The sequence below is a fragment of the Ambystoma mexicanum genome, chromosome 1p (genome assembly GCF_040938575.1).
Source record: "Ambystoma mexicanum isolate Mex_15411 chromosome 1p, UKY_AmexF1_1, whole genome shotgun sequence".
Taxonomy (NCBI): Eukaryota; Metazoa; Chordata; class Amphibia; order Caudata; family Ambystomatidae; genus Ambystoma; species Ambystoma mexicanum.
The window spans coordinates 673532269-673555222 of NC_090921.1; the positions used below are offsets into that span (position 1 = coordinate 673532269).

Here is a 22954-nt window from a genome sequence, read left to right on the forward strand (position 1 = left end):
GTTTTTGTACTTTATGTTTCAGTTTTTCGATGATACCCATCAAGTGGTTCCCCCGCCCCCCAAGTAGGTCCACAATTTATTTAGAGCTAATGAGTTTGGTGAGGGCTGCTCCTCACTTTAAAAGCAGAATCATCAGCCACAGGTGCACTCTGCTATTACTGAAGTTACAAGGTAAAGTGGCTTGAATGATTTCTCCAACTCCACCTGTGTGTGGGTGTGCACAAATAACATGCCTAAGAAACACAAGAGCCACATGAAATGAAAAATATTTCTTTATGTAAAATCTCTGCTACATATAATCTGCAACTTTCGGTCACAACACAAAGCCTTTCTTGCAGAATGTAATAAAGTACACAAACTTTATAATAGCCCCAAATCCCCTGTCCCCTCCCCCACCCCAAACTCCCAACCAACCACCCCATGTCACAATACAGCGGTTAGGATTGCATCTTAAAATATCTGATTATCAAAAAGAAGCTTCTGCACCAAAGGAAGCATACGATTGTCCGTGCCGTGTGATTTTATGTAAATTGTTGATTTGCACTGAATGGTTTCTCTCTCAGTTACAGGGAGAACCCTAACTTTTGTTTCCTAGCTCACCATGTGGGCTAAATGCCAGTGGGTAAATGTTGCACAGAAATTATTGTTCATAGCATTTCTGTAAACTACCTTTCATGTCCAGTATAGTGCTATGGCTTTCTCCCCTCTTTGTTACCTTAGTTCTGGCAAAAATACATTTATAATATAATAAACGTTATCCTTTAAGACAACCTTCGCAAATCCATTTGGTCTCTGGGCAGCAATTACATTGTGTGTATCCGGTGGCCAATCAGCACAAAATATCAACATACCTGGGATATCAGCATATGACTTGAAAAGGAAATAGTAATCCAGACCAAGTCTACTAGGTACAAAACGCAAACGTGGGATACAGGTTAGATAGTTCAATGGGGGAAGATCACCAACAAGAAGTCCATTCCACTGGCTGAAAAATGCGAAAGAGTAGTGGAGATGCCAGTAAACTCGGAGGCAGAGATTCGAGGATGGGATGTGCTGGATTGTTTTTGTTAATATCACATGTATTGTGCGTTTTTCCATTTTCACATCCTTAATGCATTCATTTTTATATCTTTCCCAGTGCGATTTGAGCATAACTAAAAAATGCAAAATTTAAAGTAGCATGGATTTTCGCCCTTTTTACCACCTTTCACTGTGTGGTCCTTTTGGCCGGATTCCTAAATGACCGTATTAGAAACTCAGCACAGCACTTCGCCAACTCCATTCATACTTCACTAGCCACAGGAGTATAACTTAATGTGATATTACACCCTTAAGCATGACCAAGCCTCTACATAACAATGGGATTTCATATTAATTTTACATCAGACCAACTTTCATAGTTCTGCTTCAGTGTCGGACAGATAGAAATCGTTCATACTTGACAGATGTACCGGAGCCGACAACTATGAATTCATCTTTGGAGTGAACAAAACAGCTCTCCAAACCGAGCCTCAAAGGTTGGATCGATGTAGAGTGCACCTTCATACAAGCCTCTGTCGCCTTCCAAAAAGTCACCCTACCCACTGAGCTATGGGAAGCGTCCAAAACTGGGCTTCCTTGGGCGTAAGATGGTATTCCCCCTGCTGCACGGAGTGCAGGAGCACTCAGATTCATCACAGAGTAGATTCCTTGTGAACTCTGCAGGCCAATATGTCAGCAGAGGGGTTAGAGTACTGTTCCCCTGCTAACCTATGCAGGACATGAAACAGCACGGTTCATAAAGGGAATTGACAGCGCCTAGGCGAAGTTTGAAATATGTTGGGAAGGGCAGGAGCAGCATGACAGGCCAGCAAGGAGGAGGAATAGTATAAAGTCCCAAGAAGAGTATGTACTTCTCCATACAATGATTATATAGGAAACAATGTAACTGATTAGCAAATGTGGAAAGCACCCTAAAAAACCGTGAACAGTAACCTAGAGAAAGATTACTAGACCAATGTTTTGCATAGCTGCTGCTCTGCAATTCTTGCTCTTAGAGGTTCCATTCATATTCCAGAACAATCATGCACTCATGAACAAGGCAGGCTCTTATATTACTTCCCAAGCCTTTCAATGAATCGGTGACTTAATTACAGAGATAGAGGGTATACTGTAGGGTGTCATTCTGTGGCTTTCTTTCCATTTCTAGGAGTATTGCAATGTACAAGGCAACAATAGACTAACCATTTCAAGAGAAAGCACCTGGAGATTAATGTATTTCACAGATCTGACATTGGCGCAGATCTTGTTCCATTTTATGACCCATGACTGTTCGTCTGATGGGTTCGCAGGATTTAAAGGCGTCATATTATTGGTGTTGTGTATAACGGTTTAAAATGCTTTCCAGTCATAGTCTATATGTCTATGGTTATGTACTTTCAGCAGCTCGCTCAAGGCGTTTTCCCTATTTTCTTTTTTCCTTTTAAAAACACATTAGGTGTGGATTATGTATGGCTGTCCAAACAGCTGGGATGATCTGGGAAGGGTGAAGCTTCAACACTGACCCATTGTGGCTAGCTAACCCCCGCCCGCTCTCCTTCAACTGCACACATCTTCATTGTCCTCCCTTCTGCTTACAAGGGAGGGATCAGTATCACTGCAAACCTTGATGTAAAAGTTAAATCATCGTGCCTGCAAATTAGGGCCCCAGATGTAACTTGAATGAATACTGCAAACCAAGGCGTTCCATGTTTTCCTCTTTCAACAATGGGTTCATTTTTCGGCTTTTCAGACAACTGGCCTTTTCTGACTTGAAGCGAGAGTGAAATGGTCAACTGACTTTAAACTTGTGTTAAGGGAGGAAAAGGGGAACTTCTGCATCCCGTGTATACACCGGGATCAATTAGACTTGAGTACACAAGAAGGCTGGAGGGACCCATCACAGTAGACCCCTCCTAACACACAGCAGCACCATTTACCAAGGGAAAGAGCAAACGTAGCACAGTAAACTCTGATCGAAGAAATCCCCACATGGTGCTGTCTAAAAGAAGTAAATCCCACATTACAGTCTGACAGACGAAATCCACACTTGGTTCAATCTGGGGGTCCTAAAACAGCTCTTCAGTGTTCAAGGTGATCTAGCCAGAGTAAAAAAATCCAGAAAGTCACACAAAGCAGGAAGATGCTGGTGGTGTCGGAATTCAAACAGCCTCGGGCGTGCCAGCCAGTCCTTGGTCAGAGTTACACGCAGCCCCATTAACAGAGCAGATTCTTCTCACACCAGAGATCTGCTCAAAGCTTCCAGGGGGCAACACAATGACTGCTCATAGGAAGGCTGAGGGACCTCTTCTGTGAACACTTAAGCGGTTCAAACCTTCTGGCAAGTGAAGCATTCAAAGGTTCATCAGTCTGAGAATGCGGGGAAAATGCCCCATAGCATCTCCTGCTTGGGGCCTGGCACAGGTCATCCCCCATACATCAAGGGATCCTTTCTAGTCCTTATCCTAGAAGGGTTTACTCAGCAAAGGACGGGAACATGTTCAGCTCTGCAAACTCTTCACTGTTGTATCCAGCTGCCTGTTCTCCCAGAATTGACAGCATGTCCTAGACAAGTAAGGAAAAAGAAAGGGTCAGTTGTTGTGAGACACAGAGCAGAGGTCAAATACCATTAATCAGTGAGGTACAGGTTAGACATCATGAGGCACTGAAGACAAATAGTTAACTGTAAGGGTGTTGAACTTATAGCCAAGTATCTTGCATTCATATGTTGCATATTTCCATGGTGCACAATATAAATCCCAGTTACATAACACCCAGCGATCCTAATCAGACCCAAGGGGACTCCAAAAACCATCATAATTCAGGTTTGCACCAAAACGGCCATGCGTTTTCTCTCAGACTCACATGGATTCCTTCAAAGCAGGTGGGATTTCAAATAAGGGAAGATTTCTTCAGGATGCTTGCTTTGTGTTGACAAGTCCTAAATTGTGACTCACAGTAAGTCCTGGTCATTTTTTGCTCTGGTCTCCCCCGTGCAGTGCACCAACCTCCGTTTGGAAAATCAATTTGTTTTGTAGCTTTCCCATACCATTTGAAGGTACGGCCTCAAGCTGTGCGCTTTATCTTTTTTTGCTAATGCTTTCATGATTCAGACATGTATGTCTTTTTAATTGCACCGGATGGTGCTCCGGTCTACAGCGCTTGACTGGTTGAATGCCTACACACATTCACGCTACTAGTTAGCGCTTCCATTTGATATTTTTTTTTTATTTTAATTTCCTTGTAGCCGACTAGCGGCAGAGGGTACCTGTACTCAGCTGTCCACCGATGCTCGTGCTCGGCGAGCAGTCTTTTTTTTCTTTCCTTAACTCACTCACTATCAGGGGCGGTCTGTCCTCACTGCCTGCTGGTAGGAGGACCGGATTGGCTCTGGTAATACCTAGGGGTTGAAATGGAACCTCTGTGCAGACAGCACAGCGGTTGTGCGCTCTAGCCGCACCGAAGTTGCGCCAAGGTTAAGCCTGTCTGGGACCGTCGGGTCACGGATGGGTCCGGAGGGAGGGCTTTGTTTTCTAGGCACTATACGCATGACACTCTCCTGGCTCTCTGTGGGTCTGATTTTGCCTAGAGGCATGTCAGTGCAGGGTTCAGCAGGGGAGACGGTGAAGACTGCTGGTAAAGAGCATTTAGAGAGATAAAGAAGAGAATGAAAGCTGAAGAGATCAACAAAGATATACTAATAAATAGATCACAGCATGCTAAATGAAGAGTTCAGCAAAACGATTGGATTAAAACAATAGAGGAACAATCGAAATATAAAAGATCTTTGAACTGTGCAATAGAATCGAGCGCTCTCAAAGAACTGCCAGCATACTTAGCATGTTTCCCAGAATGAACTATACAAGACCTATTCCTACGCTTTCGTTTACACATATTACTGACTCGCGACTACTTAACCACCATAAAACATCCAAAAACAAAGACCGCAGATTGTCGATTTTGCAAGAATGAGAATACCAGAGAGACACTCTTCCATATAATTATGGTTTGCCAAGCTTTGACAGAAAAAAGAAATTTGTTCAAGGACTTTTTCAAAATCTCTCATAAACAGATGAACACACAGGAACGATGTGCCCATCTCCTAAAAGATCATGACAAGAATATAATTTTAACAGTAATCAAATTTTGGACTGCAATCCTCAACGATTGCAACCCTCAAGAATTGGAAACAGATGTCAAATCTTTTTTTTTCTTTTTCTTCTGTGTTTCGATCTTTTCCTGTTTAAATGTAAACGCCATAATGAAAAGTTTGTTTTACCAAACACATTAAAAAATAAAATTTAAAAAAAGAGCATTTAGCGGCCATGCTTATTAATGCCCGATCGATGGTGGAGCACGCCCATTTCCTCCGATCGATGGTGGAGCATGCCCATTTCTTTTATGAGGTACTATCTGAAACACAGCCTGATCTGGTCTTTGTGACTGAGACCTGGCTGACAGAGGCATCTTTCCCGATACTCTCTCATGCCCTACCTGCTCAGTATAATATTGTTCACCTGGATCGGATCTCTGCCCATCCGGAGGGGTGGGGTTGTGGGGGACGGTTGCAGTAATATTCAAGTCTTTCCATATTTCCATGATTCCCCTGGTTCACCAGTTGCAAATGGAAGCATTGTTGCTACGTCTTATGTAATCGGCCTCCTTTTCATGGCATTTCCCTGTTATTTATCGTCCACCTGTATTCTAGATGTCCTTCGTTAATCCCTTTTCAGAGTTTTTTGCGGCCCTTCAGGTCAAATATGGGAATTTGATGGTATTAGGAGATTTAAGGCCCCCCATGCCTCCAGGGCTATCCCATTTCCGTGAGGCTATGCTGGATTTGGAACTGGCTCAATTTGTCTCTGACTGGACACATGCCCAGGGCAGCATTTTGGATCTTATATTTTCATCTGTAAGCAGTATCACTGGTGCTCAGGGGAAGCAGGTACTGTGGTCCGACCAAAGTCTCATCTCTTTTGATATTCTGGGACCCACAGGGTGAGCTAAATGACCCCCAGCTACGTCTTGGAGACGTAACTGGCATACAGTTGCTATCCTCTGAGATCGTGACTCGCTGCAGGGCCACTGGGACTATGGACCTCTCTTCACTTTCAGGCATCCTAGTTGATGTTGCTAACCTAACAGCCCTGCTTAAATTAGTTCACGCCTGGAAATACCCTTCTGAGCCCTGGTTCACTGATTTTCTTAAAGCATCTCACCTGCAAGTTAGGCAGGGAGAGCATAAAATGCACTGTGCATATGGATCTGTTCAAAAGGCTTCTTTTCAGTATTTTGCTAAAGTATACCATCAGAATGTGAAAACAGCCAAACAATCCTATTTGGCTAGCAGGGTGGAGCTTGCTCTTAACCAATCTAAAGAACTCTTCTGTGTGGTTAATTCTTTTTCCTCGGCCACCCGGGTCTCCCCGATGGTGCCAGCCTCTGAAACTCTGTAACTCTCTTTCAGATTGTTTCTACAGTAAGGTAGTGGATATTCGTAATAACATCTCAGGCTGTAAGCAGCACATAGCAATAGCTCCAACCTGTGAAAGGGTGGATGTGGATGCCGATAGAACAGGATGGAATACGTTTCCTGAATTTTAAGTTCTGCAGGCAGTGGGCCATTTGAAGTTGCGGGCCCCGTCTGACCCCATACCTCTGGCCACTCTTAAAATGATCCTGCCGGCCATGATCCCTTGGGTTGTGGAGGCAGGGAACTATACCTGTCTGACGGGTACGATTCCCATCGAGTTGAAGCAGGCTACAGTGATTCCACTTCTTAAAAGACCCTCTTTGGATGCGTCAATGCTGGCTAATTTTTGCCCCATCTCTCTTCTTCCGTTCTTTATGACGCTATTAGAGTCCCTGATAGCGCCCCTTCTTTCTTCTTTTTTGGAATCGTCCCTATTCTTTGACTCCTTTCATTCAAGGGGTTTCGACCAGGACAGGATCCGGAGAGTGTCCTGGTTTTGGTGGTCAATGATCTCACCATGTTGGTGGATCAGGGCGGAGTGGCGGGCTCTGATTTTATTAGGTCTGTCGACGGCATTTGACATGGTCGACCATGCCATTCTGTTATCTCGCCTGCAGACAGCAGGCCTCTTTGGACGGGTCCTGGCCTGGTTTCTTTCTTTCCTCACTGATAGGAGTCAATCACTATCTTTGCTTCCTTTTCTTTCCTCTTCTCACACATTATACTGTGCTGTTCCGCAGGGGTCGGCCTTGCCCCCATGCTTTTTAACATCTATATTCAGCCATTGATTCGCCTCATCCGATCCTACAGCTTCTGCTATTATTCCTATGCCGACAACACTCAGATCCTGGTCCGTCTTGACCAGGACCAAGTGACTGCAGCCTCTGAACTGCGGGAGGGTCTGTCGGCAGTGGGAAACTGGATGAGTGCGAACTGACTGAAGCTGAATGGGGACCGGACCGAAATCTTGGTGGTGGGTTCTCCTTCTGCTGTATGGTCTGCCTCTTTTTGGCCTCTCACCCAGGGTGAATTCCCTATACCGGTGAAGGTGGATAAGAACCTAGGGATTCTTCTGTCATCTGACTTATCTATGTCATTTCAAGTCAGTGCAGTCTGTAATACTGGACACTTCCTTCTTAGAGTGCTGCGCAGAGTTCTGCCCTTCTTGCCTGAATGTCTGTGACCACTGGTAGTGGCTTCTTCAATTACCAGTTGGGTTGACTACTGCAATGCGCTCTATCTGGCACAACCTTTGGGGTTGATATATCGTCTACAACTGCTGAAAAATGTAGCAGCCAGGGTGGCTACCACTTCTCCCTATGGAGCCCATACAAGTCCTGCGCTTCGGTCCTTGCACTGGCTCCCCAGAAGATTAAGTTTAAAGCTCTGTGCTTGGTACATCGTGCCTTTTTTAGGCAGGGTCGGAATACCTGCAGGACACATTCCCCCCCCCTATATTCCGGGCAGACCTCTGCGCTCAGGTGATGCCAATTTAGTGGCTATCCTGAAGGTCTGCGAGGCCAGATGTGCTTTTTCATATGCAGCCAGTAAACTGTGGAATGGGCTTCCATCTAGCCTTAGAGGCATGGTGAACCATCACCAGTTTAGACGGGTGCTGACAACCTTCCTGTTCTAGGACCACGGCAGTGGGCAGTATCCTTTGTTTTCCTTGCGGCAAGATGCCTTTGGGCGAAAGTGCACGCTATGATTACAATGAACATAACTTAACATCCCTTTCAGAGGGGACCCCCAGCATATCTGAAGCTGTTGGTGTGATACTACAAAGATTTTTTGGAGGGAGGTCTTCCGAACCTCAATCCCTAGCTTAACTCATTTTGTTTTGGGTACACTGGTCAGCCCTTAAGGCTCCCCGTGACTGGGTATTGTATACCCCATTTAAGTCAATGGTAAAGCACTACTTAGCAGGTCTGCAGCCCATGGATTTCCAGATGTTTTGCCCACGACTCCCATGATCCTTCCCTATAGGCTGTCTGCTAGAAGTTGCTGTCCAATACATCTTGAGAGCAGAGGTTGCAGACCCCTACACTAGTAGAGCCCATAAAAACATGAGCTTATTTTTGCAAATATGCGGACAACACTCAAATCAAATACTATTTGACTGGTGAGGAACATCCCGGTACCACTCTCAACAACTGCCTGACACAAGTAAGCAAATGCATGATGGCTAACAACCTCAAACTCAACCCAGACAAAACTGAAACAATAATCTTGCCTCACGCTGCCCCAGAAACAATTCAAACATGACCTCTGTAAATGGGTAATTGACCTAGAACATTGCAAGTGCTCAAGTAGGAATACATTACTTACCTGTAACTCCTGTTCTCCAGTATTGGCATCTTTCATAGATTCACAGTCGTCAGGCTGGGAATCCGGTTCTATGTGATATTACTGCATGTTAAAAACCGAACACAAAAAACATGGATGATGTTTTGGCCGTTTTTGTTGCGACTTTTAAATGCGGCAATATCACTTTCTGCGCCCCCCTCAGACAAGGTGAACCCCCACCCTCTCCCACAGGTTGTTTACTTAATCGGGGGTGGGGGAGCGAGGCCCTTTTAACCCACCCAGGGCCCCCTTCCCATCACAATACACACTCACTGCATACACCCAACACTCACCCACAAAAGCACACAGACATACACCCATCTTTCAATCCTACGACAGCTCTTCAGGATCCTCGTCAGCATGTCAGTCCCTGCGCACACACGTGTGCGGCAGGGGTTTGACAAGTATGACAGTTTGATTTAGAAAGACTGCTCTGTGCGATCACAGAGCAGTCTTTCTAAATTGATAATTTTTCTATTCGACCCTTTTAAAAAGGTCAATTAACTTAGGACTAGGAATCCTCGATAACAGAGCAGTTTCAATTGAAACTGAAACTTTCAGTCACTTTTATGCTCTAGTATAGTCACTTTTGGGTCATACTGTCCACAGACAATAGGAACATATCCCTTAGCTTCTCCCCTGTCGGCCATCTTCAGATTTTGGCAAGCGCACTTGAGAGGCAGCATGACCCAAAAGAAAAGCCAGAGGGGTAAGGTGGGAGGGTCGCATGTGAATCTACGAAAGATACCAATGCTGGAGAACAGGAGTTACAAGTAAGTAACATATTCCTTCTCCAGCATTGGATCTTTCCGATTCACTTGCTGTAAATAGAGGACTTGGTCGTCGACAGTGTTGAAGAGTGGTCGTAGACTGTCGTTGACGGTTTTACGGTTGATGACGAAGGGGCTTTGAAAATGTTTTTTTTGTGTGTTAAAGCTGTGATATAGATGTAATTTTGAACAGATATACGTATAGAGAGTGGGCGCTGTTGCGGGGCTAAACGGAGTAGCCACATTGCAAGGTCACTCTGCCCCATAGCCAGGTCGTCAGGCTGGGAAGACCACCCAGAGCGCCGACACAGATCAAACAAGCTACTGCATGAGGAGCGGAAACAAGCCGGGAGGTGCCAGGTGAAGTTTCAGGAACCCCTGCCTCACCTAACCCACCACTGCTGCCCTGTGATCAAGGGAACACCAGGGGGGGGAGCTGGCATGCGCCCCTAGGGAGAATCCATTGCCGAGCCACAGCCAGGTGTGAGAAGCTGAAGGTCTGACAGCTTCTAGACAGGAAGAGCAGAGCGATAACCGATGCGCACGGCAGACCCACATCCAGGTGTGGAAAACGCTAGTAACGCGCAATAAGGGGGTCAGCACGTAAAGGTCTTGTAGCTGACAGACAGCAGAGTGCAGAACCATTTCCAAGGAGGCCAAGCAGTCACAGAAGGGTTGGGGGGCCACCCACCCTCCGCCCAATTCCTGCACCGGGGGCAGGGAGCAACAAAAGGAGATGACGCTTGCTTCCTCTCCCCCCGGGAGCTCATCCAAAACAATACTGAACGCTGGGTCCCGGCCGGATACGAAGAGGGGATTTTAGGATCCTACGGCACATAGCAACATAGCCCGTTTACCACAGAAGTGGTATATTGCTCAGGGGTAGCGCCTGGTCCCCTCGTTCGATATACACCCAAAACCTAGGTCCAGTCTGACAGGAGGAAGGGGCACACAGGACCTGCGGAACATAAAACAGCAACTCCCAACACACGAGCAACAGCGTTGGCTATGACCAGAGAGAAAGACAAGGCCAAGAAGGCTGAGGGGCAAACAAAGATGAAGGCCTACACTTCTGGAGGGGCAAGAGAACATGCCCCACAGCATTCGCAGAAAGAGCAGTGTGCAGAAGGGGGAGGCGGCGAGACAACTGTGCCAAGTAAGACATCCTGAGAGCGATCCAGGACCCAACTGGAACAGCGAATCGACACAGTGGGTTTGGATGTGGATCTCTTGAGACAAGATCTCGTAAGGTTGCCTCGAGAGTTACTGAGGTTGAAGACCGCATTTCTGCAGTGGAGGACGCAATGGGCCCACTGAGTGTAGAAGTAAAAGCCCTGCTACGCAGGACAGAACAACTGGGGAGCAGAATGGAGGATGTGGAATGGAGGTCCAGCAGGAGCAACCTACACCCGAGTGGGCTGCCTGAAATGGCAGAGGGGCCCTCCATGGAATTATTCCTCAAGGAATTGATCCAGGAATGGATGGGGCAACAGAGCTGGTCTAAATTCTTTTCTATTGACCAGGCCCAGAGAATTCCAAGTACAGAGCCCCTCCATACCCCACACCCCCGTGAACACCACCCAGGCAAGTCATTGCTAAACTGCTTAATTGCAGAAACAGAGATGCCATCCTTCAGATGGCCAGAAGGAAAAGCCCAATGGAATATAATGGAGCCAAGATCGGCATATACCCGGACTTCACAAAATCAGTCCAAAAGGTCAGGCAGTCCTTCGATGCTGTGAGTAACAAAACTTCAGGACAGAGGATTTAAATATGCGATGATGTTCCCTGCGACAAAGAGTATGTGGCCGGCAAGGAGTATGCTTTTTCACCAGACCAGATGGAGGCGTGGGACTGGGTGGAGGCAACCCCAGTCCCTGCAAAGGATTGGAGGTGGTCACCCATGAAGGGGAAGGACATGGGTCACAATCCAGAGGAGTCACTCGCAGACGTTGCGAGTAATATCAAATGGCATAGGCCACATAAAGTCAAACAACCAGGCCCAAGCAGCTGACAATCGCAATCCAACTGGAGGTGACCGCCGGGAGACCAGCTCGGGAGAAAACGAAGTCAAGAAATACATTGAGGCCTGGTGGTAGGGGCAGAGCGATTGCCACGATATGCACAGCCCCCCAAGACGATCCTCATCTCTGAATCGGGAGCTGGGAAAGACAGTTCAGGGCACGACAGATGCTTCAAGTTGGTGAGAAGCATAGGGTGGGGGGCAGGGTACAGAAAGGAGAACAGGGGATAACACTGGAGAGGGAGTTGGGGAGTTCATGTTCAAATTAAGGTTTATGCTGGCATTACACAAGACTAGGCAGAGGGAACAGAGGAGCCCCAACCTATGACAGATACCCAAAGGTACGGCACAAGCAACGGCCAGAGAGTAGATGATGGAACCTAAGCTTATTAAGTGTTTGACATGGAATGTCAATGGCCTCTTGGATAAGATTAAGAGAGGTCTGGTAACATGATCTATAAGAGACCAACCTGCTGATATTGTACTGTTGCAAGAGACCCACTTGATGGACACGGTGTGTAAATTCCTGGGGGAAAGAGGCAATACTCAGCAGTAGAACACGCAGGCTATCTCGGGGGTCCAGAGGGGAGGCATTATTGATCTGAAAGGCTGTTCCCTTCCAGATGAATAGGATATTCGGAGGCCGAGGAGGGAGGTTTCTGGTCCTCACCAGCGACTTGTGGGGAGAATCAATCACAATAATCAACGCCTCTGCCCCACCACCGCTGCAAGCAGACATTGTGGAAGAAACACAGGGTATGGTGGTAGAGTATGGAGCTGAGCTCACCATAATCGGCAGGGATTTTAACCATGTCCATGTTAGGGAAATTTATAGGTGGTCACAGGGTTCAGATATTCACAGAGGGGGAAGAACACCAGACTACGTGATGTGTGGAGGGACCTGCACCTAGACCAGCAACAACAGTTCCCATTCCACTCTGGGGCCCACAATTCAATACCCTAACTGGACTACTTCTTAATGCCCTGCACGACTTTAGCTAGAGTAAGGGAAGCGCGCTATTTGGCCAGGGGTTATCGGATCATGCTCCGCTGAGCAGAACAGTAGAAGGAGCTGCAAGGAAAGGGAGCGGGACTGGAGATTAAACGCCTACTACCTAGGCATTGAGGTAATAAAACAGGCACTACTAGAGGGGACGGAAGAGGTTTTTTCAGCTGAATGCGGGAATGGTGGAGAGTAGTGGAACCTTGTGGGAATCATATAAAAGGCTGAAGAAAGAAACTACAGGGGAAAGAGGAGGAAGTGGGTGCAGCAGTGAGGCTTCATGCCCAGATGAACACCATGGACACCAGAGGGGCCTGGCTAGGAGAATACAGGGAGGTGGCGACAGACGAAGCCCGCCAAGCGTATTGGCATGCAAGAGCAAGAGTATACGAGCTGGGGGATAAAGGGGAGCACATGGTGGCCTGGTTCGAAAGACGGGAGGAGGGAGCTAGATGGGGGCGTGCTATCACTGACGGGGCGGGGGGGTTGTTTTGGGGGCAGTTCAAGGAAAGGGAGAAGATAGCCGGAGCATTTGTGGACTATTATCAGACGCTCTATGCAGAGGTATCGGGGCCCACGCCCACAGAGCTAGACAGATACCTGGCAGGGCTCACCCTACCACGCCTGGAAGAGAGGGAACGTCTAGATTTAGAGGGGGATATAACCAAAGAAGAGATCGGGGAGGCCATACAGGGACTACAATCAGGGAAGACAACGGGGTCAAAAGGGTTCCAGGTGGAATTCTGGTAAAGCGTTTGGGACAGGGTGGACAAACTCACGCTAGAAATGTTTTGCAAATGCCGAAAACAAGGAGAATTCCCTAAGGACCCGAGAACAGCTAATATTGTGGTAATACACAAGAAAGGGAAACCCCCAAGCGAATGGCCCTCATATCGACCTATTTCGCTGTTGAATGTGGAGGCAAAGGTACCTGCAAATAGGCTGCTCCCACTGATGACTAATATACTCAGACCAGTGTGGCTTCATTCCAGGCAGAGCCACTCGGGTGAATCTGAGAAAGCAGCATAATGCCCTGACCAACTAGAGGGGCCACACGTTATCATGGCATTAGACTCTGAGAAAGCCTTGGACTCTGTGTGTGGGCTGGGAGTTCCTCTGGGCGGTTATGACCAACATGGGGGTGGGACCAAATGTCCTGAGATGGGTTTGCCTGCTTTATACATGGCCGCTGGCCAGGGTGAGGGTCAATGGCCACACGACTTGCACATTCCTGCTGCAGAGGGGCACCCAGTAGGGCTGTCCATTATCGCCTGCTACTGTTCCTTCTGGCGATCGATCCATTGGTGCAGGGTATCCGGTCTGACCCACAGATCTGTGGATTTAAATGGCCCTGGGAGTGGGAAGATAAAATATCACTATAAGCAGATCTCCTTGTGTATCTGGGGGACCCAGCGAGATCCGGCCTGAGGCCAATGGCAACTTCAAAGGAGTTTGGGTGGTATTGTGATCTTAAAGTTAACTTGACCAAATCGGTGGTCATGCTGGTTAGAAGAGAGGAAGCTGCGGTACCTAGGGGATGCCCACTTTGAGTGGAAGAGGCAGGGTTCAAGTACCATGGGATACAAATTTCAGGGACCAGGGGGAAGTTCCTAGAGGGCAACCTGGACCCGATGATCAATAGACTATGGGAAGATGCCAAGCATTGGGCTACTCTTCCGATAACATTGCTGGGGAGAGTGAACTTGCTCAAGATGCTGGCACTTCCCAGGTTGCTATATGTGCTACAGAACACCCAGTCTGCATACTCAACAAGCAATTAGATGCGATTAATGATCTGGTTTGTGGGGTTATATGGGGCAACACCCTGTATACACATGAGAATGTTCACGAGATCAGTGTGGGAAGGGGGTCTGGGACTCCCTGATGTGTGGAAGTACTAATGGGCGTCCCACTTGATTGTGACCAACAAATGTTTGCTTGGGGGATACCCTCTCACACACGAGACTCCAACTAGCCAGTATGTGTGGGACGGATCTAATACAAGTGCTATATGGGAACCCGGGGAAACATCTCTCCCTAGCAGGGCAGAGACTAGTACAAATCGGGGCCGAAACTACAAAGGCGATGGGATGGAAGAGGAAAACCACCAAATGGCAACCATAATGGGGCAATCCGTGGCTCAAGGAGATGAACAAGTTAGGGCTACAACAGTGCTGGAGCGGGCCAGCATTAAAAAGGTGGGGGACGTGATTAAGAGTGAGGAGGTAATGTCATTCCAAAGCATACAAGATAGGTACGGGATTGGGCCGAACGATAGATTTGCTTATCTCCGGTTAATACATGCAATGGAGGCACATTTTGGGGGCTGGGGGGATCTCCTGGGAAATACTAAAAATATGGGGGAAAATGGGAGGAAATATTGGGTTGATGAGAATGTGCAGACCCCTGAACTGGGGCGGGCATGAACTGCCAGACACACAAGGAGGGCACCGAGAGGGGGGTGGGCTGAGTCAGGTATAAGAGGGAGGGTGAAACGGGTTTACAGTAACTTACAAGTTGGCAATGTGCTTTCCCCTTGTGTGTATAATTACTATTTTATATGATGGAACGGCCAGTGGAAATGCCAATAAGCAGAGTTTAAAAAAAAAAGATGCAAGTATAGAGAGATTTATGAGGATGTGTGGTAAAAAGTCTGATGATGGCCAACAGGGAAGGAGCTATGGGAGATGTTCCTATTGGCTGTGGGCTGTATGAGCCAAAAGTGACTATATTAGTGCACAAAAGTGACAGAAAGTTTCAGTTTACGTTTAAACTGCTCCATGTTACAGACGATTCACAGCCTGACGACAGGGAATATTCACAGCAATGATGGAGAATCTCAACATACTAAGGGACAACGGCCTAAAGCTAGACCTGCAAGTCAACACAACAATTGAAATAGTGCTTCTACCATCTACGCTCAGTTATGTGTTAAGATGGATTTCTAAAATCTGGCCTGATGGACAGATTTCAGGAAGCTAACCTAGTTGTAGTGAACAGGGGAACTCAGAGGTTAGCCAAACCCAATCAAGGTATGCATGCAGAGAGGTCAAAGCTTAGTCTCAGGCGTGTGTGAGTGTGGTAAGGGGTCCACAATGAGTTCACAAGTGGAAGCACACAACAATTCTACTTATACAGGTAGGTACACAAATACTCTAAGTCCCAGAACACACTAGAAAAATTAAACAAGCAGGTAACACCATCACACAACACTCAGTTAGAAAACATATATACAAGGACCTTGGGTTTGTAGAAATGCATTCAATTCACTTAAACAACTGAAAGGAAGGTAATTATGCAATTTGAAAAACCAGTGTAATACCCTAACTTTATGAATCCAATCCTAAAAATTGAATGGGGCACGGTGCCTAAAAGTCCCAAAATTCCTTTAGAAGAGGGGACAAAGTTAGAAAAGGTTCTTGCGGTGGTGAAAAAGGTTCCAGAAGACTTCAAGGATTTTACAGGCAAGATAAGTTTTTTCTATCTTTTAGAACTGTTTAAAAAAAATGTAAAAAGCAAAAGAATGGAAAACATTTTTTATTCTAAGATTTTTAATATGGGAGACAGAGGTGGCTGCAATTATTGCAGTTACTCACCGCCCTTGCTCAAACTTTCCTAAAGGACTTGGCAGGTCAACTGAGGAGCCGGACGCAGGTTTTCCTGCTGTTGGATCCAGTAGATCCTGCTGTTGGATCCTGCTGTTGGATCCAGTAGATCCAGTAGAGGAAGCATGGGAGCTGCGGGTGCAAGGCTGATTCCGGTCGGGTCCAGGAGCAGAGTGCAACCCTTTCCAAAGAAGAAATGCAGCAGGTACTGATGTAGGCCTCTTTTAGGATACTACCGGAGGAGGAAAGCTGGTTCTGGCGACAGCAGGCGTCTCTCCAGTTGCGCTCGAAGAGGACCTTCCAGGATAGGATTCCTTGATGCTGGAAAGCTGGAACTTGGCAGGGAGGTGACTTGTAGAACAAGCTGGCGATGTCTGAAGTTTCGGGTGAATATGCAGAACAGTGACAATTCTGGCACAGTAGCCCAATCTAGACCTGGTCAGTCCACCAGGTGGTCCAAGGATGATTCCGAAGGCTCAAACCTGCCGAAACGCAAGAAGATGTTCAGAGCAAGGTTGGTCCCATTAGTCCAAGGGTTGAAGCACTGCAGAAGGCCTTCTTGTATTAGGTAGTCCAGCAGGGCTTCACCAGGACAGTTGCAGGAAAGGTCGCCAACCCTCTTCAGGAGCCATTCATGTGTCTTCAGTCAGCTGCACGACTAGACAGTATACTTAGATCCAACGCTGATCTACTGGAATGGCTGCAGGAGTCCTCTTATCCCAAATCCAGGTCATGACAAAAACCATCTCACCAATTTTAAAGATCTGCACCACTCACTCAGCCAGTAGTGGTCAAATCAAGGCCCACTTCGGTTTTACTCGTGCATGCACACCAGACTCTCACGCACCACAGTTGTGGAATGGGAACAGACAGTCCCACCCACTTCCTGTGTCCAAACACACAAAGTTTGCACTAGCCCACAAAAGCAGCAGCTTTCCCGGGAAAATTCAAGACAATACAAGGGATTTCCTGACCTGAGAAGAACAAGTTACTCTCTTACCTGGTAACGTTCTTTCGATGGGATGGTCCGACGACTTATTCCATATCTATGACAGTAATCACCACAGCTGTGCTGCTTCGGAAAATCTTTTGGCGTCTGTGTCCTACGTCGATACGCCGCCCTCCAGGACCTCCTCCGACGGACGATGTCACTGGATGTAATAAGTAGGACGCACGACGCCCGTAGCCTCAGATGTAGTTTTTTCCCCAGAATGTGTGGCACCAGTCCTCTGCCAGTCTGACCACACAAAGCCTTGCGGAAACGTAAGCTGCAATCGCATAAGAAATTCTGTAGTGGGGAAGGCAGGGAGGGAGCGATATGGAATACGTCGTCGGACCATCCCATCGAAAGAACGTTACGAGGTAAGAGAGTAACTGGTTCTTCGAGGGGATTGGGTCCTCCAACGTATTCCATATCTATGACAGACTCCCAAAGCAGTAACAATGCAAGGAGGAGGGAAAAGAATTTAGCAAAAGAAATTTAGAATGCCCAATTAAATTGCGGAGCAAAGGACCGCCTTGCCAAAGGCCAGATCCTGCCCATGGATGGAATCGAGGGTGTAGTGACGTACAAAAGTATGGACCGAAGCCCAGGTGGCTGCGTCACAGATGTTACAAATAGGAACACCCCTCTGTAGGGCAGTAGAGGCAGCCACACCCCTGGTAGAATGGGCCCACAAGCCGACCGGTGGGTCCTTACCCGCCAAGCGGTAACACTCAGAAATAGCCAGAATAATCCAGCGAGACGAAGTCTGCTTAGTCACAGCTTGTCCCAAACGCTTACCAGCGTAACCAATGAAGAGTCGATTGTCCACTCTGACCCGGGACATGCGTGAAATATAAAAGCTTAAAGCTCTCCTAGGATCGAGCCTATGGAGCCTCTCCTCTTCCTTACCAGGATGTGGAGGAGGATGAAATGCCGGAAGAACAGCCTTCTGGCCTAAATGAAATTCCAACACCACCTTCGGAAGAAAGGATGGATGAACTCTAAGGACAACCCTGTCCTTATGAAATACAGTAAAGGGCGGCTTAACTGAAAGTGCCTGTAACTCACTCACTCTGCGAGCGGAAGTGACCGCAACCAAAAATACAGTTTTAAGAGTTAACAGTCTCAAAGGGCAAGAATGCAAAGGCTCAAACGGAGCACCCATCAGAAACTTGAGGACAAGGTTCAAATCCCAACCGGGCACCTGGAAAGGTGACGGAGGGAACACATTAGTGAGCCCTTTTAGAAACTGAGAAATTAAAGGAATTTTAAATTAAGAACACTCTTCAGACGAGCGCTTAAATATGGACAGCGCCGCCAGGTAACCCTTAACCGTACCCACTTACAAGCCCCTGTGGGCTAAAGAAAGCAAAAAAGACAGAACCACAGGAATGTCACATGCAAAAGGATCCACATTCATAACACTGCACCAGTCGCAGAACTCGCCAACGGCAACGGTATAGGGACTTAGTTGCGGGCCTTCTGGCAACACCTCCATCACGTCTACAGGGAGGTCCCAATCCTTATACCTCAACCTTTCAAAAAGCAAGCGTGAAGGTTGAGGGATCTGACCTCTGGATGGAGAACCTGACCTCCCTCCCGTGAGAGCAGATCGTCTCGGTAGAAAAGACGACGTGGAGGGCAGATGGACAAGTCGAGAAGGTCCGGGTACCACGTCTTCCGGGCCCACGCCGGAGCAATGAGGATCATCCGGGAACCGAACATTCGTAACCTCCGCAGCACTTGTGGGATGATGGGGACTGGAGGAAACGTGTACAGCAGTGGGTAAGACCACTCCACCACGAACGCGTCTCCTAAGTCTCCTTTTGGAGGAAATTCCCACGAGCAGAACCTTTCGCACTTCCGGTTGACACTGGAGGCGAAGAGATCCACTTGAGGGGTCCCCCAAAGGCCAAAGATCTCCAGGAGAATCTCCTGAGCCAACTCCCACTCGTGAGAGATCGCGCTCTGCCCGCTCAGAGCGTCCGCCGTCTCGTTTTCGTCTCCGGCCAGATAAGCTGCCAAGATCGAAACTTCCTGCTGGATTGCCCAGAACCAGAGCTGCATCGCCTCCCTGCACAGAGGAAGTGACCCTGCCCCCCCTTTTTGTTGAGGTAGTGCATGGCCACTGTTTTGTCCGTCAGAATTAGGACATTTTCTTCCTTGCACAGTCGGCAGAAAAGCCTTCAGGGCAAGCCTGACGGCTCTCAGCTCCAACAGATTGATATGGAGTCTGGACTCCTACGGAGACCAACGACCGCTGACTGTCAACTCGTTGGCATGAGCTCCCCATCCCGTGAGGGATGCGTCCGTCATGATTGTAACCTCCGGCCAGGGTAGCCAAAACGGAGCCCCCTTCATCAGATTGCCTTCAATGGCTCACCACAGAAGGTCCTGGGCAACCGGGGATGGCACCTGAACAGGGTCTGACATCCTGCCGGAGGACTGAGACCACTGGAGCTTGAGTGCCCATTGTAAAGATCTCATCCGCAACCTGGCCTCTGGCACCAGAAGAATGCAGGATGCCATGAGGCCGAGCAATCTCAAGAACTCGGAAGGTGGGAGACTCTGGGCAAGCTGAACCTTTTGCACCATCGGCTGAATGTGATGAGCCCTCACCTGGGGAGGAAAACACTGCCCCAGGGACGTGTCGAGCACTGCTCCGATGTACTGGAGCCTCTGAGTTGGTGTCAAGTGGGACTTCTTTAAGTTGAGCAAGAAGCCCAGCTAGTGGAGGGAGTGGCAGGTGACCGACAGATGATCCAGGACTTGCTCGGGAGAGCGTGCCCTGATCAACCAATCGTCCAGGTAGGGGTAGACGTGAGTCCCCCCTTTCCTGAGATGCGCTGCCACTACAACCATGAGCTTGGTGAAGACCCTCGGGCGGAGGTCAAGCCGAACATCAGGACCCAAAACTGAAAGTGCGAGTCGCCAACTGCGAACCTCAGGTACTTCTTGTGCTTTGGATGGATCGGCACATGAAAAGAAGCGTGCTTGAGGTCGAGAGACACCAACCAGTCCTGAAGTTTAAGGGCCTGGAGGACTTGAGAGAGAGTAACCATCTTGAACTTGTCCTTCCTGAGGAGTTTGTTCAAACCGCGCAAGTCCATGATGGGTCTCAATCCCCCGTCTTTCTTGGAAATCAAAAAAATAAGGGGAATACCATCCCTTGTTCCTCTCTGCTACAGGCACCAGTTCAATGGTGCCTTTCTCCAGCAGGGATTGAATTTCCTGCACAAGGAGCGGATCCGGACTCTTCAAAGAGATTCCCCGGTGGTTTGTCGTGAGGCCTCTGCCGGAAAGGAAGACAGTAGCCGTGGGCGATGATCTCCAGTACCCACACATCTGAAGTAATGGCATGCCACTCTCCAAGATGCTGCCCCAGGCTTCCCCCAACCGGCGAACCATGGGACATGGCCTCATGACTGAGCTGAAGCGGCTGCGGCGTTGCCTGATGGCAAAGAGGCAACTGCCCGAGCGGCCTTGGCACCTCGAGTACCTTGTTTTCCACCTCTGGCACTTCTACGGTGGCCCCTTTGACTGGCAGCTCCTCTCGCTTTACCAAAGGATGAGTAATAACGAAAGGAACCTCCCCTCCATTGCTGTTCCCTAGGACGAAAAGGCAGAGGTTGTCGAACTGCAGCGCCCAACGACTTTGCTGCAGCTTTGGAGATCTGCAACCTCTCAAGGCTCTCGTCAGCCTTGCTGCCAAAAAGATGTTCCCCGTCAAAGGGCATGTTGAGGAGCCGGGCCTGCACATCAGGAGCAAACCCCGACTTCCGCAACCACGTAAACCTGCGTATTACGGTGCTCGCCGCCATGGACCAGCTGACGCAATCTGCCATGTCCAAACCCGACTGAACGGCCTCACACATGGCATCCTTGCCATCCTGGACCATAGCAAGGAAACCATCCCGTTCGTCCCCTTCGGGAATATGTTCAGCCGCTAAGGAAACAGTTCCACAGAGTGTGCGTGAAACGAGACAAGGCGCACACGGAGTTGGCTGCCTGAAGCGCTATACCCCCTGAAGAAAACACTTTCTTCGCCCAACCATCAAAACGTTTGTCGTCCCTATCAGGAAGGATGGTAGGATACGACGCCTGCTTTGCTGGGACTGTAGCCGCCTGCACCACCAAACTCTCCGGAGTGGGGTGCTTGGTCAAGTAGCAGGGGTCGCTACTGGCTGGGCGGTATTTTCACAGCAAAGACTTGCCCACTGCCGGGAGACTCTCTGAAGCAGTCTAAGCCGCGGCCACCCTCCTCTGTAGAGCCATATGGAACAGCAGTACCGGGTCAGTTGGTGGACCTTGGTCGAGGATATCCGTAAGGTCATCATGAAGAAAATCCCCTGGGGGAGCACCCCACCCCAAGTACTCAGTGACCCTAGACATAAGGCGCCGGTACGAGGAGTCGGCATGAGTGCCAGGCTCAGGCCTACAAAACTCTACCTCCGGAGAGGTGTCCAGACCACTGGAGTAGTGCAGGGACTGACGCAGGTCCTCAATTTGGCTATGGCCCGAGAGAATCTCATCTGGCACCGTATCAGGAACCATGCCATCATCAGAGCTCTCATCCACCTCTGAAATGTACTCAAGATGGTGGGAAGAGGGCACAGAATGGGGAACAAAGCCATGCTTGACCTTGGCCAGAGCCTTTCTAGGGGGTTCCACCACGCCCTGGGGTACCCCTGTCGAAACAGCCTCGAAAGGCGTCGACACAGGCCTCGAGGGCAGAGCCCAGAGCGTGTCCCTCGACAGCCTGGGCGCCGATGGCGTTGACGACTTCTTCGGAGGCGGAGCCTCGAAAGAGTCCACCGACGACCTTGGCGCCACAGGCGTCGACGTCTTCCTCGAAGACACCACAGGTGCCCACGGTCTAGAGCGCGTCGAGGACCGGGACCTGGAACGGGCATGACAAGAACGATTCCCCTAGTCCGAGCGGGACCTTTCCCGCGAATCGTGCCGACCACCAGAGCCTGAAGGCATACGAGCGGTGTCTCTCGACCGATCACGACCGACCCCACTCGGAGGCGCGGACGGACCAGTGCCCTGCGATTCAAGAATCGCTAGCATTTTCTTACCGAAGGAAGCCCATTCCTCCGGCGCCACATGCTTGGTGGGATAAGCGACCCGCCGACGGGCAGAGTCCTCGGATGAGGACGGGGAAGGCGACCGATGACGGCGCTTCTGGGAGAGCCTCGGAGAGGCAGAGGAGTGGTGGGACCTACTCCCGGACCGAGACCCATTGGACTTCCGACGACTATGCGGAGAATCGCCCATCGAATCGTCTGTGGAAAGCTCCACAGACCTCGACTTCCGTGGTTTGGACACCTTACCTACCGACAGTTTCTTCTTGCGCTCCCGCAAGGCTTTGGACGTAAGCGATTGGCAGTCGACACAATCATCCGTGTCATGGGCCTCCCCGAGGCACCAGAGGCAGGCGTCGTGCGAGTCCGTCACCGACATCTTGGACCCACAGTCCCCGCATTTCTTAAAGCCCAGACGCGGGGTGGAGGACGAGGTAGACATCACGAAGGATAACTTCACAAACTAACAGGTTCGAAGAACCGATAAAGAACAGAAACTCCAAAGAGTCGAGGCGTGCCGATATCTCCGAAGCGAACACGTTCGCAGAAAAAACGGAACTGAGGCTACGGGCGTCGTGCGTCCTACTTATAACATCCAGTGAAGTCGGCCGTCGGAGGAGGTCCTCGAGGGTGGCGTATCGACGT

At 49.0% G+C, this 22954-nt stretch overlaps 1 protein-coding gene across 4 annotated transcripts in view; it reads right to left on the minus strand.

Moving 5' to 3' along the window:
* Window positions 1-256: 256 nt before the first annotated feature.
* ARNT (aryl hydrocarbon receptor nuclear translocator) overlaps window positions 257-22954 on the minus strand; it is a 675339-nt gene continuing 652641 nt past the window's right edge. For all 4 annotated transcript variants that reach the window (XM_069649742.1, XM_069649743.1, XM_069649741.1 and 1 more), the window contains exon 21: window positions 257-3582. In XM_069649742.1, coding sequence (XP_069505843.1) covers window positions 3493-3582 — 90 coding nt within the window. In that variant the 3' untranslated portion in view covers window positions 257-3492. The remainder of the gene's footprint in view (window positions 3583-22954) is intronic.